The 18,027-nt window shown below is 53.8% G+C and overlaps 1 protein-coding gene across 1 annotated transcript in view; it reads right to left on the bottom strand.

Moving 5' to 3' along the window:
* The window catches only part of LOC146813028 (uncharacterized), a 120,985-nt gene that overhangs the window by 60,957 nt on the left and 42,001 nt on the right, over positions 1-18,027 (bottom strand). The window contains exon 4 of the mRNA XM_085614673.1: positions 15,812-15,975. Within this exon, the coding sequence (XP_085470799.1) occupies positions 15,812-15,975 (164 nt within the window). The remainder of the gene's footprint in view (positions 1-15,811; positions 15,976-18,027) is intronic.

Here is an 18,027-nt window from a genome sequence, read left to right as displayed (position 1 = left end):
GCTGCTGTCCAAGTGATTCTCTTACAGGATCACGTGACCGTTGGTAACTTCTACTCACGCCCCTTCACGGGGCGGAGCGTCGCATAGCAAACCCCCAGTTGTTCAGGTCCACAACCGCCCGAAGGACTAGCGGGGCGCAGACACGGCTTCCAGGCCCTCCCATGAGGCTCCTCGGATTTGACTCTGGTACCCCCTATGGCGCCACGCAGAGGTACCCTTGGTACCGGCCTGCTTCCAGATCACCCTGTAACTCTGCCACAGCTCTGGAGGTGGCCCCCGTCATCGCCAGGGCCCCCCACCACAGCTGTAGCCTACCTGCAACTTCTCATCTCTAACACCTCGCTCAGGTCTAAGAGGAATAGATCCATGACAACTGGTGACAAGTGCACCCCATCTATGTCAAAGTGCCCCTTCACATTCTCTTTGATCATCTCATGTCTTATAAAGCCTAAGCCCTTTTGGGCCGCAAACTTGCGCATTGCGCCATTGAGGCACCTCCTGAAATGCTCTACTGCCCCCGCTGATTTGGCCCCCCGCCAGGTTCTGCGTGGAATAATCTCTGACCAGAGGACCTCGCACTGTCCTACGCGCTTGCAGATCTCCCCTAGGTCCCTTTTCATGGCTTGCAGCAGAAGCCTTCTTCCCAGGGCAATGAGGTCATTCCCACCCAAGTGAATCACTAAGATTTGGGGGGGGGACCCCTGTGCGACCATTCTCTGCTCCAGCTTGTTCCGGAGCTCGCACCATCTCATGCCAGGGAAACCCATCCACTCAAACTATTTCTGTGGGAAGTGCCTCATCCAGTTCCAGTGCGATGCCCATTGTGCCACCTTGTAGATAAATGAATGCCCGATCACCCACACCGGTCGCCCTAGTAAAACAAGAGACGAGGTTTACACTCCTGGTCATTTAATAATTCTGTAAATTATACACGCAATAATCAATGCCACTACAAATCACTGCACACTGAAGAATTAGCAAGACACCTCACGGGCGAACGTACCGTTTGTAACAGTCTGACTCTCACCACCCCACCTTTTTCACCCTAGCAGGCTCCAAACCTGCCATGTGAGCAGCCGTGGCCGCCCGATCCTGAATGAGTGACAGGAGTATCTCTTCTACGGCTGACGCAAACCTGCCCTGGACAAGCTGGCCCTGATCATTCTTTCTATCTGATATCTGGTCACCGGGGCCTGCTCCATATGCACCAGCAAGTAGCCCGGGGCAGGGGGTCGACACACCAGGAGTTCCTTAACCCAGTGGACCAGGCAAAACCTGGGGTCCCCTAGGGGCCTGAGAACCACGTCAATCCCAAGCCCAGTCTGATCAGTCTTTGACCTCCTGAGTCGAATGGTCAGAGTGTCTGTGATGGACACATCTGAAATGCCTAAGGCATCCCCTGAATTTTCGGTCTTGGACCTGGCCACCAGCTCACTAATTCGGAATGTGCCAAAAAAGGCCAAGCAGAAAGCAGCAGAGAAAAGGGTGGCCTCGTATGTTGAATAGGTAACCCCCACTAGCGTGCCCAGCATTCCCATGAGGATGTTAAAATCAATGGGGGCCCTATTGTCCGGCACCCTGGGCTCGTCCCTAGCCCACCCCTTGAGAGCGGCCCTTATGGCGAAAGATTTCCTTGGATCTGGACCCCCCCGACTGCCTGGTATCGTGGCTCACCGCCGCCAGATGGCTACCCACCCATGAGTGGCTTTTTCCCTGCTCCCTTGCCCAAACCACGAATGCTCGGACTCTCCTCTCTATTGGTGCAGCCGAAATGCCCAGTGAAAGGGACACAGTCCTGAAGGTGGCCATGTGTGTGCCATAACGTTTCCTGGTGCCTGGGGCCAGTGCTCTCTCCCCCTTGGTTCTCAGTCGCTGTCCCACTGCAGGATCCTCCAGAGGTGTGCCGGGAATGGGGTCATCTGTGCTCTCGCCCGCGGCCAGGCCTCCCTGAAGCGGAGCCACTGAAAACGAGAAAGAGCATCAGCTGCCACATTTTTTACACCTTCAATGTGCCTAGCCCTGAATTCCACATTGGCGCGCAGGCAGATCCTAACTAGTTCCCTCAACAGGCATAGCACAAGGCGGCACCTGGCTGTCTGCCCATTGATGGACTGGACGACCGCCATGTTGTCAGACCAGAATAGGACCTTTCTGTCCGACAGGGTTTCAGGCCAAAGGTGTAAAGCAATTACGATGGGGAACAGCTCAAGTACCGTGATGTTCTTTGTGATCTTGCGCCTGTGCCAGGCATTGGGCCACTCCTGAGCACACCAGTTTTCCCCCAGGATTGCCCCAAAGCCCTCCCTACCAGAGGCATCCGTGAATAGGCATAGCTCCTGACTGTCCACCCATGGTTCCCGCCATATCACCGTTCCATTAAACTGGGAGAGGAAGTCGTCCCACACGGTGAGGTCCTGCCTCGAACCTGTACCTAACTTGACCCAATGGTGCTTCTTTTTCACCCCTGCAGTTGCCCTTGCTAGTCTACGAGCAAAAACCCTCCCCATGGGGATGACCCTGGCTGCAAAGTTAAGTCTTCCTAACAGGCATTGGATGTCACCCAGGGTAGCCTTGTCCCTCTCCAGCAAAATGTGAATTGCCTGACGCAGAGCCTGTACTTTATCCGCAGGGAGTCTGGACTCGCCCTTAACCGTGTCCAACTCAATGCCTCAAAATATCATGACTTGCGCCGGACCGTCAGTTTTGCCCGGTGCTAAAGGCACACCCAAGTGTTTTGCCAAGTCTTGGAAACACTGCAGTGCTCGGGCGCACTCCTGCATGTCAGCTCCCCCGATGAACAGGAAATCGTCAAGGTAATGGGTCACTCTCTCTACCCCATACTTGCTCATTAGGGCCCATTGAAGGAATGAGCTGAAAGCCTCGAAGTACGCGCAAGACAATGAGCAGCCCATGGGCATACATCTGTCATAGAAAACTTTGCCATGCCACTTGAAGCCCAGGAGGTGTTGGCTCTCGGGGTGGACCGGCAGCAGTCTGAATGCCGACTCTATGTCTGATTTGGCCAACCACGCTCCCTTGCCTGACCTCCTAATCATGTCTACCGCGAGGTCTAGGGAGCAGTAGGGCACCGAGCACCTCCCTTCCTCCATCTGAAAATTTACTGAATCCCCCTCCGGGTACGACAAGTGCTGTATCAACCTGAAAGATCCAGGCTCTTTCTTTGGCACTATCCCTAGGGGGGAGATTACGAAATGCAGCAGGGGAGGGGTGCTGAATGGACCCGCCACCCTACCCATGGCCACTTCCTTCTTTATTTTAGCCAGAACTATCTCAGGGTGGTCCTTTGCTGATTTGAGGTTCTTTGCATCCCTGCTCACTAGGGGGCCTTGGTATGGGATGCAAAAACCTTCCACAAAGCCTTCCGCAATGAGGGTGCCGTCTTTGCTGTTGTGGTACCCATGGAGCAGGTGAAGGAGGTTGGCAATGCTAATGGGGGAGGGGCCTTTGCCCAAGTAGGAAGGGGCAAGGTTCAGCTCGCAGGGCTCAAGGGGGGCTGCATTACCAATGAGAGGCAAAGGGGTGCTGGGAGTTGTGGGAGGGACTCGGGCCTGGCAGTGCTTACTTGTCCTGTCTAGCCGTAGGTTGGCCCGGGCTGTCTCGCTTGGAGCAGGAGGCTGCAGTTATGGGCGAACCTGCACGCCTTGCCCCATGAACATGACCCGGCATTGCACAGCCTGCAGGTGCCGTTGTACTGTAATCTGAAGCCCGGCTTACGGCCCCCCCCCGACCCCCCTGACAGGGTTTCCTTGTTTGTGCCCTCCCTTCCTGCTTTGTCTCTTTGTTCTTGTCACTATTGGAGGTGCTTGGCTTGGCTGTCCCTTCCACTGCGTGCTTACCCATATGGATGACCCAGAGCATAACCTCCAGCTGATCCCACTCTAATTCCGGACAGATTGCCCTTTTTTTTCTAAAGTCACAGCCATACCGGTACCAGCCCATACCCCCGCTCTTTGCTGCCTCCTCCGTGATGACACTTGCATACTGAAATAGCCCTGGCCCTTGGTCTAGGAACCTTTCCATTATTACCGCCCCCAGTATGGCGAAGGCTTGGCCCCATGTGACAATGTTCTTTTCGGGCCAGTTTTGAAAGCGCACCTTCTTATCGCCCTCCTTGGCGCCCATCTTTCTGGTGTCAACTCCCTCAGCCCCATGCATGAGTAGGGTGAAAATATCAATAAACTCCCTACGCCAGATGCCCTCTTTGGCCGCCAAGGGGACTTGCCACCCCAGGGAGTAGCGACCAGATAATAGCGGTGCCGTGGTTACCAAGGGCTTAGGCACTACTGCGAGGGCTGGCACTGCTGGTGGCCCCGCCGGTGGTACCACCGTGGGTGGGTTGGGTGTGTTCACCGCCGTGTCTGACGCTGTGTCGGCAGCGGGATGGGTCGTCGGCGGGGGGACCCCCACAACTGTGTGCTGTCCTCCCAAGGGCAAGGGGATTGCGGGTGCCAGTCCTCCCCCCTGGGCCAAGGGTGCGCTGGCAGGCTGCCCACCTCCCCCCAGACTTGTGTGAACACTGCTGGTGCCGTAGCCCCCCCGGGGAAGGCGGGAGCAACGGGCCCGGCACCAGTGGGAGGTCTGGCCAGCATTAAGCCCGCTCTGACCTCCGACATGAAGCTCCTCAAGGTGTCAGAGAGCTTACCAAGGTCTTCCGCTGTCACGAAAGCCACCGGGTAAGGGCCGCTGGGAGGTGCAGGCGATGGTCCAGCTCCCAAAGCCAGGGACACCTGGAGGGGGGTTGCGGCCCTGGGGGGGGGCAGCGGCCCTGCCCCTCGCAGTCGGTTGCTCCACCGGAAAGTCTTTGACTGTGGGGCGACGTATCCTCTTGGACCTAGAGGGGCCTGCTTTGTCACTGTGCTCCTGCTCTACGGGCGGAACCTCGCTGGCGATTCCAGAGTCTGCGGGGTTGTTGGTTCTCAAGAGTTCGGTGGCCCAAGCCAATCCCTTGGTCTTGGATCCGAGAATTGTCGGAGATGCCTGTCTGGGTCTCCTCGACTTGGGACCTCATCGTAAAAAGCGGTGGGGATCCCTGACTATCCATCGAATTCCGAGCGTGTGCCTCCCAATCTGGACGGAGAAGGAACAATTTTTAAACCACATGCTTAATCCCCCCATGGTGCTCTAGTCCCACGCCCTGGTCCGGGGAACCAGCTCTGGCCACCCATGTCTAAGCCGTACTTACTCAACAAATTGCGGAACGCGGGCGACAGGCGTGCTGCCCAGCAGGCGTGCCAGCGGTACTGCAGCTCACAAGAGTTACTTTGGGCTCCTCGTCCAATTCTCAACTCTTCCCACACTGGGCTGCTGCAAAGACAAACAAATGTGAGGCAAGGGAGGGGGAAGCACGTTCACCCCTAACGGGGTGTCTTGCGCGGAATAACTGATGTTTATTGTTAACCAATCTGAATCATACTCCTTTTATTGACCGCAGTTGGATGCAAGGCTGGGTGGCCCCGTCGGGATTTGAACTTGTGACCATGAGGTCGAACACAGGCCCCTGCAATGGACGCATTAGTCCACTGAGCCACCTGATCTGGCAGGGTGGCACCCAGCCTCCTAGCGTGCCCAGCGTCCCCCTCTCCCCGGGCTAGGGCGCCGTCCAAAATAAAATGGCCGGGCTGCCACTGCCCCCTCTCCCCTCGGTAGTCTTCTAACGCCCGGCATCCCCCTGCTCAGCGCCTCTTAACCTTGCAAGTTCCCACCCTAAATATAGGCCCATCCCCGTTGACTTTTGGTCGTCATACAGGCCGTCTGTGCCTGGGCGCAACGGGTAAGGGGGGGGTTGCAGCATTCGGTCCCTGTTCTTGGAGCAGGTCTGTCCGCCCCTCCACCCCCACAGGCCTACGATAGTTATGTGTGGCAGGACGCCGGTGTTGTCATGCCTGCAAACCAGTGTTCAAAGACGGTCACCCATCCACACCCGACCGGGCCCGACCCTGCTTAGCTACCGAGGTCGGGCGCGTTGCCAGCAAAGTCTGCATTCCCTCACTTTGTCACGCGTGTGGCGCTGCCTGGGCGTTTCCGTTACCCAGGGTTAGAGCGCTGTACCGGAATATCTGCCCGGTCCGAGACCATCCTCGACGCGCGCTTGCCCTCTCTGCATGCGCGAGCTCGTCTGGAGGATTTAAGCACCAAGCCTGCGCCGCACATTTTCGCCCACCCTCGTAGGAGCGCTATGCCCCCATCTACACCCCCCAGCTGGCACGGAGGGAGACAGGTGACCACTTACCAAGGCGGAGGTGCCAGCGGCTACCCCGGGGCCTCAAACATGCAAAGCATGCGCACCCCCCTGAGCCCCCCCCTCCCGAGTCAAGCAGTGTGGACGCGAGGCCCGGAGCCCGTTTGCGGGCACCGGAAGGCAGGTCAAGCCGGCGGGCCTCCTAACGAGCGGAGGTGCCCGCGGCTGCCCGGTGCCTCGCATACGCAAAGCATGCGCACCCCAGCTGAGCCCCCATCCTGAGGCAAGCGGTGAGGCCCGGCCTCCAGGCCCGAAACCCAGTCGCCGGCACCGGACGGCCGGTCAGGCCGACGGGCCACAATCAGCATGCCATAGCACCTATTCTACACCCGCTAAGCTGGCACGGTGGGGATCAGGCGCATTCCTAACGAAGCGGAGGTGCCAGCAGCTAAACCCGGGGCCTCAACGCAAAGCATGCGCACAACCTCCGATCCCCCCTCCCAGGCAAACGAAGCGGACGTCACCTCGAGGCCCGAAATGCGGTACCCGGCCCATACTCGGCAGCTCAGGCCATCGGGCAGCATCCCGAGCGTGCTGGCCGGCCGACCCCCAAATGCCGGGGGCCATGGGCCAGGTGCTCGCTGTGGGACCAGCACTTTGCCGCGCCCCCTGCCGGACTGTCGTGGCCCAGGGGTCCCAGAGACACAACTCCAGGGTCAAGGGGTGCCGCGGCCCGTGGTGGGATGGCACGTTATTCCCCCGATGTACTGCGCTCTTGCCCCCCTCGAAAGGGAGGAACAGGGTGCAAGGGGTCTCCAGTCCGATGGGTGAGCTGGGGGGGGACCACAACCCCATCTACCCCGCCGCGCCCGAATACAGACCAAGCTTTATCCCAATACCGGCCCGCGACCCCCCAACCAGCGCGGGCCTACCTCGCGCACGTCTGGCCGCACCCCAAGCCCGAGCACCCTAACAATACACCAGGCTAGAGCCCACCTGGGGGCACACGTGAGGCTCGCACCTCCCCCGCCCGTGGCAGTCCAGACCACAGGGCCCCGTACAACCTGGTGCTGCCCAGGGACAGGGCTGGGGCGGGGGAAGGATAGCAAGCAAGACTCACCGTTCGATTGGGGCAACAACGGATCGACGACGAGCGGCCTTCCAATGCGGCGTGCGGGGCAAACAAGAGGTCGCCAGCATGGTGGGGGAAGGCTATATAGCCTCCCCCCTCGCCAAAGGAGGCCCAGAAGTGACACCCTTCACGTCACTTCCGGGCAGGAGAGAGAGGAGGGAGACCCTGGCCGGCGTCCCCGCCCCCTGAAGGGGGGAGGGAAAGGCGGGGAGGGGTGACCGGTGCCCAGGCGATACTAGGGCGCCGACCGCTCCAGTGGCCGCGGTCGGCAGCATGTATGCCAGCGCCTACTAGGGTTAAACATGGCTGCCACGCTTCGTCCAACGCATGTGTTATGGGTTAAAGTGAGATGGTCTTATGCACGCTTCTGAAAACCATTCACACGAAATGATTGGCATGGGCGCAAATAAAAATACATTCAAATAATGGTTTTAAGGTCCTGCCAGCCTGCAAAGCGTGTGGCGTTACGGTATGCCAGCCTGCAAAGCGTGTGGCGTTACGGTATCGACATGAGGCCACTGATGGGGCAGTTAGTGCGAGCTGTGTGCCTCTGTATCACTTGCCCATTTATTAAACTAATACTACTTTTCATTTATTGCCTATGTTGTGGCAGCACAACACTTAGCTACTGGGGAAGATCTAAATGGGACCAGCCAGTGCACTCGTGTTGTCTTGGGACCTCAGAGGAACACATACTCCATACTTTCCAAACAAAGTACACAGAGCGAAAAAAATAGCCAAAAAAGGGAAGCGATGCACATGTAAACACTTATCCATACACTAGTACGTACTCTTCGTGCACATTCAAGCCCCACCCCCAGAAGAACCAAACATACGCTGATCTACGCAAATCATCTTCCTTAACATTTGCTTATGCGGATCCCGAGACAATATCACTTGATGGTTTTTGGTCACTTGGGAGTGGTGCTCTCAGTTCAAAAAAGCGAAACTGAAACACAGCAGTAGTATTATGGCCTCCATTGTGCAGCCAGAAGAGAACAGGAAAGTTATTTTATTCCTTTTACTTTTCCGCACTGGCAGCAGGCTAGCAGCCTGCGGCTTTTCGTGCAGACATATGCAATAAACGTAAAACCTTACACAAATAAAAAAGTGAAGAAGTGGTTCAGCTGCCAAGGTACAACAGCTAATAAAAAGCGTAAGTATGTTCGTATATATTTAAGCTTTCTTTATGACGCTGTGGACAACATGAGGCTGGCGACCCAGCTAAAGCAGTCTCTATGCTGGACCAAAAAGGGGTCTAAAATGATGTCATTTCTATGCGATGGATCTAGTGAAGATTCAAAATGTGTTGAGTTTACGCTCAGTATAGTGTACACAGGGTTTTAAGTGGGCCGGGTCTTGCCGGCACTCAGTACCGGCAGTTCTAAAAAGCAGGTGCTGAAATGGGTACCTGTTAGGCTCTCCATTTTCACCCTCACCATCAGGGTGAAAAATACACTCTGCAGCTGTACCACCCTTCACTGCCTTTGATGTAACTTCAAAGAAACTTGTTATAGTTCTTTCACAGTCTCGTCATTTTAGAACTGAATTATTTTAAAATACACAGGAAGCCATTGTTATGCCTATTTATCTATTGCAGCTCACAGCCATTTACAAAGCCAATAGTCCTGGCTTGTTGTATGAGGTAATGTTACTTGTTGTATTGACATTCCTACAAAACACAGATAAACCAGCATATCCTTTGCAGATAAAGAACTAGAGAAGAACAAAACTATTGTCAGAGCCCTGTTTATCTTTATGCAGCCTGTAAAATAATAGCCAAGTGTATCTTTGTCTTATCTAATATATTTTCCCCCCCAGATGAACTGTTGACTGAGGTTCATGGTGTGGTTTAAGGTCGGCCAGGCCTACAAAACAATCAGCCAGTGTCCAACAGGCTGGCCATTGAAAATGACTATGCCTTTTATTTATATTTTAAAAACCAAAACATCAATAAAAGGCATTGCCATTTACCATGCCAATCTAGTGGCACAGCACCCAAAATAATGTGCTGCATGGCTAAACACTTATAAGGTCCCAAAGGCAAAACCTGTTGGCTGAGCCAATGCTTGTTTTTTAATGTTGTTTCATCAGGGGAAGCATGTGTGTGTGTTTTCCTTTTATCTTTACTCATATAATATAAAACTTGTCAATACAAAGTGAAAGTTTCAGGCACCTGTTGATGAAGGCAGGAGTTCATTTAAGCATTAGCTCCAGACAGATGACCAACAGATTTGTTGAGACTGCCCCTCATCATCAAGGCCAGGGATCAGCTATTAGTTTGCCCTCCCTCATGGCAAGGTGTTTCAAATGAAACACTCAGGCCCTCATTATGAGGCAGCTGGAGAGTGTTCACAACTCATTTGTTATCTCATCAATTCATCTCCACCCACCATATGAATTGAAATCTTTATTCCAATGCACCTCCAATCATTGCATTTGGTAGTTTGAGGTTTGCTTGACTTTGGTGTGTCCAACTAGTCACTGGGTATTAGCATTATTGATGGACATTAACACACATAAACTGACAGTCAATCAATCAATCAATCAAGCCATTTATAAAGCGCACTACTCACCCGGAGGGTCTCAAGGCGCTAGGGGGGGGGGGGTGCCGCTACTGCTCTAACAGCCAGGTCATGAGCTTCTTCCTGAAGGAGAGGTGGTCTTGGGTCAGGCGCAGGTCGGTCGGGAGGGAGTTCCAGGACTTGGCGGCCAGGTATGAGAAGGACCTTCCTCCTGTTGTCGCTCTTCGGATGCGGGGGACGGCGGCGAGGGCGTGGCTGGCTGATCGGAGATGGCGTTTGGGAGCGTAGAAGTTGAGGCGGTTGTTGAGGTAGCTCGGGCCTTGGTCGTGTAGGGCTTTGTGTGCGTGGGTGAGGAGACGGAAGGTGATTCTCTTGTTGACGGGGAGCCAGTGCAGGTCTCTCAGATGTCCGGAGATGTGGCTGCTTCGGGGGATGTCGAGGATGAGTCTGGCTGAGGCGTTCTGTATCCGCTGGAGTCTCTTCTGGAGCTTAGCGGTGGTTCCGGCGTAGAGGGCGTTGCCGTAGTCCAGTCGGCTGGTGACAAGGGCCTGGGTGACCGTCTTCCTGGTCTCGGTGGGGATCCACCGGAAGATCTTCCATAGCATGCGCAGGATGTTGAAACAGGATGAGGAGACGGCGTTGACTTGTCTGGTCATCGAGAGGGAGGAGTCCAGGATGAAGCCCAGGTTTCGTGCGTGGTCTGTCGGTTTGGGTGCGGTGCCCAGGGCGGGGGGCCACCAGGAGTCGTCCCAGGCGGAGGGCGAGGAGCCCAGGATGAGGACTTCCGTCTTGTCTGAGTTCAGTTTCAGGCGGCTGGTCATCATCCACTCGGCTACGTCTTTCATCCCTTCGTGGAGGTTGGCTCTGGCGGCGGCGGGGTCGTTGGTCAGGGAGAGGATCAGCTGGGTGTCGTCGGCGTAGGAGATGATGTTGAGGTTGTGTTGGCGTGCGATGGCCGCAAGGGGGCTCATGTAGACGTTGAAGAGGGTGGGGCTGAGTAAGGATCCTTGGGGGACGCCGCAGATGACTTCGGTGGCCTCTGACTTGCACGGTGGTAGGCGGACTCTCTGTGTCCTTCCGTCGAGGAAGGAGATGATCCATTCCAGTGCCTTCTCCTGGATTCCGACGTTGCTGAGGCGCTGCACTAGGGTGCGGTGGCAGACAGTGTCGAATGCCGCGGAGAGGTCTAGGAGGATGAGGGCCGCTGTTTCTCCGCTGTCCAGCAGGGCTCGGATGTCATCGGTGGTAGCGATGAGGGCGGTCTCGGTGCTGTGGTTGGCTCGGAAGCCAGACTGTGAAGGGTCGAGGGATCCATTCGTCTCGAGGAAGGCGGCCAGCTGCTTGTTGACGGTCTTCTCGATGACTTTGGCTGGAAACAGGAGGAGCGAGATGGGGCGGTAGTTCTTGAGTTCGGTGGGGTCCGCTGTTGGTTTCTTTAGTAGAGCGCTGAGTTCGGCGTGCTTCCAGCTCTCAGGGAAGGTGGCGGTGTCGAAGGAGGTGTTGATGATGTCTCGCAGGTGGGGTGCGATGACAGCGTCGGCCTTGTTGAATACGTGGTGAGGGCAGGGGTCGGTCGGAGATCCGGAGTGGATAGAGTTCATCGTGTGGATGGTGTCTTCTGTGTTGATCGGGGTCCAGGCGCTGAGGGTGGTGGTGGGGGGCGTTGGTGCGGTCGTGGGGGGCGTTGTTTGTGGGATGAAGCTGTTGTGTATGTCAGCGATCTTGTTGTGGAAGTAGGAGGCGAGGGAGTTGCAGAGGTCTTGCGATGGGGTGATGTAGTTGTTTCCGGCGTTGGGGTTGGAGAGCTCTTTCACGATGTTGAAGAGTTCCTTGCAGTTGTGTGCGTTGTTGTCCAGCCGGTCCTTGAATGCAGATTTCTTGGTGGCGTGGATAAGTTGATGGTGCATCCGGGTGGCGAGCTTGAGGGTGGTCATGTTGTCCGGTGTTGGCTCCTTTCTCCAGGCTTTCTCGAGGGCTCGGCAGTTCTTCTTGGAGCTCTTGAGTTCGTCGGTGAACCATGGGGCCTTCTTGCTGCCGGGTCTGTTGGGCGGGGTCTTCAGTGGGGCGAGTTCATCCGCGCAGGTGCTGATCCACTTCGTGAGGTTGTCGGCGGCCTGGCTGGGGTTCGCTGAGCTGGCTGGGGGGTGCTGTCTCAGGGAAGCGGCGAGCTGGTCGGCTGTGATCTTGTTCCAGCTTCTTCGAGCCTCCTGTTGCTGGTGGTGGTGGATCGTGGTTCTTCTGAAGGTGAAGTGGACGCAGCTGTGGTCCGTCCAGTGGAGTCCAGTGGCGTGGCTGAAGGCGATGTCTTTGCTGGATGAGAAGACGGCGTCGAGTGTGTGTCCGGCGAGGTGGGTGGGGGTGGACACCAGCTGCTTGAGTCCGAGGTTGGCGAGGTTATCGAGCAGGGTGGTGGTGTTGCGGTCGTTGTTGTTCTCCAGGTGGAAGTTGATGTCCCCCAGGAGGATGTAGTCAGCGGAGGGGAGGGCGTGCGGGCTGATGAAGTCGGCGATGTCTTCGCTGAGTGTTGTGCGTGGTCCCGGGGGTCGGTAGATCAGGGTGCCTCTGAGGGTGGTCTTGGGGTCGGTGTGGATCTGGAAGTGTAGGTGTTCGGCGGTAGTCAGGGTGTCGTCGGTGTTGGTCGTGATGCGGATGGTGTTCTTGTGGACGATGGCGATGCCTCCTCCAGTCTGGTTGTCGCGGTCTCTCCAGGTGATCTTGTATCCCTCTGGGATGGCGATGGCGATGTCGGGCGCTGAGGAGTCGTTCATCCAGGTTTCCGCGAGGAAGGCAACGTCTGGGGATGTGGTGTCGAGGAGGTTCCAGAGTTCGATGGCGTGTCTGTGGACGGAGCGGGTGTGGAGCAGGATGCACTTGAGGTGGTTGCTGCTGGTGTTCGGCTTGGCGGGTGCTGGCGCGGGGCAGGTCCGGATGCAGGTGAACTTGCAGGAGTGGCAGCTGAAGGGTACGTGGGTGCGTCTCGGGGTGGCTTGGTGGCATCTCGGGGTTCGGCCGGTGTTGAGTGCGTTGAGGGTGGCGGCGTTGTACGTCTGGCAGGTGGGCTGGGGTCCTCGGGGGCCAGGGGTTCGGGCACTGGGCGCGGGCCAGGCACGGACGGGCGCAGACGGGCTTACCTTTGGCGCACCTTCGGCGCACAATCGGCGCGCCCGCTGCGCGTCAACGCTGCGCATGCGCACGGTCGCCATTTATGGCGAAGTGCAGGGAGGGAGGAGCAGCTGGGAGGCGGGAGCGGGGAGGAAGGGGGCGTGTCCACACTCCCGGCGGCGGGAAGCGGGAAGCGGGGATCGGGGCGGGTGGGCGCAGGGGACAGCAGTACAGGGGGGGGCATCAATCTTAGCAAGGAGAGCAAGTAACTAACATAAAAATACAGTACAAATCAGGCGAAGCGACAGAACGGCAGGGAAGCGGGAGACAACGAGCGGCGGCGGGGGGGCGTGGCCCGAAGGCGGGAGGCTCAAGAAGGCAGAGAGCAGCGGCAGGCAGGCGGAGGGCACACGCGACAGCTGGTGGCCGTGCGGCGCGGGGGTGTCCTATGAATAGGTCACACTCACCTGCGCTGCACGGTCGCCATTTATGGCCAAGTGCAGGGAGGGAGGAGCAGCTGGGAGGCGGGAGCGGGGAGGAAGGGGGCGTGTCCACACTCCCGGCGGCGGGAAGCGAGAAGCGGGGATCGGGGCGGGTGGGCGCAGGGGACAGCAGTACAGGGGGGGGCAACAATCTTAGCAAGGAGAGCAAGTATCTAACAAAAAAATACAGTACAAATCAGGCGAAGCGACAGAACGGCAGGGAAGCGGGAGACAACGAGCGGCGGCGGGGGGGCGTGGCCCGAAGGCGGGAGGCTCAGGAAGGCAGAGAGCAGCGGCAGGCAGGCGGAGGGCACACGCGACAGCTGGTGGCCGTGCGGCGCGGGGGTGTCCTATGAATAGGATGATTCTCATAAAGTCCTTAAAACCTCAGCAATATTCTTACACTAGATACGTGTCTATATTGAAGAAAAGATAACATGGACATTTTAACAGAACAGTTCCTACACAGCTCTGTCATCAATGTTAACCCAGCATCAATGAATTCTTACCTACTCTGCCTTGTCTTTGGTGGCTTATGTTTTCCTATCTCTGTCTCCTCTTATCAAGTTTACCCGCCAGGCCATCCAAACCCCCCTACTGGGTTTTCATGCTGCGTCCAGAAGGGCCCACTCAGAACGCCTATCACATGAGTTTTAGATTTCTGGCAACAATGAAGTCCAAGGATGTCCTTCACAGCTCTGATATTCCTGGATTCATGTACACCCAGAATGAAATGTTCCTTCTCAGGTAATGCACCCTTGGTTTGAAAACTTCTTCCAACACAAAACAGAACAGCATTCTGCATATCATTAGTCAAGGGAGATATCAAGCTACACCTTTTATCATCTTATTATAGCCCACCTCCAAAGTTACAAATCTGCAAATTCCTCCTTCCCCCACTCTGCTCAACTGCCTTCTCTTGACGTTTTTCACTTATTATTATTATTATTATTATTCGAATTTATACAGTGCATAGCTGCCCCAGTGACGGGGCATCCCAGCGCTACCTAAACAAGAGCCAATAGACCACACAAGAACATGGTGAGTAACCTACGCTGGGAAAAGTCAGGTCTTTAAAGCCTTTCGAAATGCCAGATGGTTCTGAAGTCCTCTAATTGAGGTTGGAAGGTAGTTCCAGAGGTGAGCTGCCTAAACCCTGAAAGAGCGACCACCTGCTCTGGCTCTCTGAAAACGGGGGGTACAGACCGAACCAGAGCTAACCGATCACAGAGGGAGATTTGGCACATAATAGACCAGCAGATCCGCTAAAATCTGCACTCCTTCTTGTGTCAAAATGTTATGGGCCACACACAAAGACTTAAAATGAATTCTTTTCGCTATCGGCAACCAATGGAGCTTAGACTAAAGGTTCGCAACAGAACACGATTTGGGAAGTGCTAGCAGGGAGCGGGCTGCAGCATTCTGGATTCTTTGGAGGCGAGCAATACAAGATTTATTGGCGCCTAAGTAAAGGGAGTTACCGTAGTCCAGCCTCGATAGAATTGTGGCCTGGAGAATAGTTTGGCGGACCTTTGGTGCAAAATAGCCAAGTAAAGGTTTCAGCCCTCTTAGGAGACCAAAACAGGATCCCACTAAGGTCTTGGATTGTGCATTGAATGACAGCTCACTGTCAATCCAAAACCCTAAGTTTTTTACTGCCTTTTTTGGCAGGGGTGCTGGTTTTAGTTTCTCAGGCCACCACTGTTCAGACCAGAGGGCACTGTCTCTACCCATCACGAGAATTTCTGACTTGGCAGTATTAAGTTGTAAACAATTTGCTGTCATCCACTTGTGTCACCACACTGTACCCTCTGTGTGGGAATGCTTTCTAACCTCTGAATTTAAGTTCTCTTGTGTTCTCACACTTCAGTGCTGTGAATTGTAATACATAATGTTCATTAAAGGTATTTACATTTACAGTAATGCTTTGAAACTGCTGCACCCCAGTTGGGCTGAGAATAAGCTATTTAGAGAACTACACCAGATTGTTCTTCGCCTCTATCATGGATGCCTTACAGTTCTGCCTGGTACTGTCGCTAAATGCAGGCAAAGGATCACTGAGGCCTGGGGAGCGCTACATACACCTATATCAATAATGCTTTACCTGCTGCGCCTTCCTCTGTATCAATGATGCCTTACTGGTTCTGTCTGCTTCTATATCACTGGTACTTTACCGGTTCTGTCTCCTTCTGTATCACTGATGACTTACCAGCTATTGCCTTGGTCCTCTATCACTGATGCCTTACCAGCTCTGCCTGCTCCTGTTTCACTGATGCTTTACCAGCTTTGTGTTCCTGTATCAATGATGCCTTGCTCCTGTATCACTAGTGCCTTACCAGCTCTGCCTGCTCCTGTGCCACTGATGCCTTACCAGCTCAGCTTTGTCCTCTATCACCACCAGGCTGGAGCCCCTGGAGGAGCAGTCTTCATGGCTCACGCTCCAGCTTTTCTCATCTGTTTTTTCCGGAAAGTAGTAGCACTTCCCTTCACGCTGTTGCCAGTTTAGAGGACAAGATGGCATACAGTGAGCTCCAGCTAGAGAAGAAATTAAAAGAAAGGTTACAGTGGATTTCAAATATTGATTAAACACAATTAATAGCATGAGGCAGTCAGGTGTATCAGACTTTCAATAGGATTTTATTAGGTGGGCTTATCTGCTCAATGCCAAAATTAGTGCTTATCCTATGGGTCTCAGAGCCAGCTACTGACATGTCTGATTCGGGCCTTTCATCCTTCTAAAGCTGATACCTCTAGTACTGTGAAAGTGCTATTTACAGGGCTTTTAACCCAGAAACCTTTGATAGCAAATGTTGCTTTTGAGTTAATATTTATAGAGCGAAGACAAGCCCACAAAGTTTTCTTGGGGCTGGCAAAAAAGAAATGCAACCTATATATTTGCTACAAACAAAATGGACTGTATCATGAACCATTGCGTTGGCTCAGTGTAGAGCTGAGCGGTTGTCTGCAGACACTTGCACTCTCTTACTTGCTTTCATTTAACCCAATATTTCTCTGAATTTGTGTATGATTTTCAGACAACACAGCTCAGAACAGAAAGAGGCAAACGCTGCTCACTGTGTCGCCTGTAAATCTTGGTTTAACCCAAAGAAATAACAGGTTTACTGATTGCACTTTAACCGGTGAAAGCGCATAAAAACCGGGGCTGGGCTTTGTGCTGCCCTAATGCAGAAATTTGTGATAGGGTTCAAAAGAGGCAACAATGTTCACTCTCTAGAAAGACAGAAGTTAAAGTCACCTGTCGAAGTGTCAGCGAATAGCATTAATTTTTATGTTCTATTTAATTTGGATGAATATATTTACATCAGCAAAGACAGTGAGGCAGCCTGGCTGACGGCAACTGCTCTACCTAGACTAGTCACGTAGTGTTCCTGGTACTTGTATTGCCCAGCTCAAATGGCCAGCTGCCACATGACCACAATTAGAAACATGAACAAGGAAGATGAGAGGCAATACACCCGAACAGCAAATTACAGAGTACACAAAGTAATATTCATTCAGCAGTCAATTTGTAGGTTTCATTGTATGTCTTCATTTTACACAAGCTCTGTGTGCAGCTGTAGAAAGTGAAACAGCCAATGCGTTTCACCCTAGCAAGGGCTTCTTCAGGGGAAACAAGGTAATGGGATATATTCAGCAATTGATTCAATTCAGTAGTGTATAATAAAAGCAAAGTATCCCTTTTATGGAAGTGATCTCCAGAGAAGAAGCCTTAGGCCAGTTAGAAGTGTCTACATATCTTCAATCAAGAAGTGGAGTACGTGGCCTCCAAGGCGGAGGTGAACCTCAAAAGGCAGATAGATGCCTCCAGTGTATTTATGAAGAGTGTTTGATAATATTGGTGAATGTATCCGATCTTGAAACCGAGTCCGGCAAGCCAGAGGTTCACCTCCGCCTTGGAGGCCACATACACCACTTCTTGATTGAGATCTTATCCAACTCTGCAAAGGCCAAGCAAATGCCAAAGGTGCAACCTTTGACATCATCATAGCTGGTAACAAAGTGATAAGCATCCTTCCAATTGACTGGACAGATCACCACATCCTTCAATTCCAGCTCAATCAAACGGAAATTCCCCCTGTTCGCTCTCAGATAACTTGCTAATGGACTTAATCAGATTCCTCGGACTGATCTAAAAGATAGAAGGATGGCACGGTTCCCTCCACCACTAACAGAAAACCTTACAAAAGAGAAACTTACAGCACATTATAACTCAAAGACTTCAGCTAACCTAGACAAATAGATCTTAACTCCGAAAGAAGGCAACTCAGAGCTGCAGAAAGACTTTGGAGAACAAAACCGTCCCTAAACCATCTTCGGTAGAGCACTAGACTAAGTAAAAAAAAGTACAAAGAACTTTTAAGCACCATTAAACAAAAAACCTCCAAGCCAGCAGGAGATAGTCCTCATGTCACTAAAGAACATTGTGACAATTCGTGAAATTCTTCAATGACAAAATAACACAGATTTAACATCTTGCTTGGTCACCAGATTCAGCCTTCCACAGGAATCTCTCCCATCACAAAGGAGGGAACCTACACTCCTTCGGTCTACTCAGACTCTCAAGGG

The sequence above is a fragment of the Triturus cristatus genome, chromosome 7 (assembly GCF_964204655.1).
Source record: "Triturus cristatus chromosome 7, aTriCri1.1, whole genome shotgun sequence".
NCBI classification, from domain to species: domain Eukaryota; kingdom Metazoa; phylum Chordata; class Amphibia; order Caudata; family Salamandridae; genus Triturus; species Triturus cristatus.
Note: the sequence above shows the minus strand (reverse complement) of the source record. Positions and strands in the feature narration are given on the sequence as shown.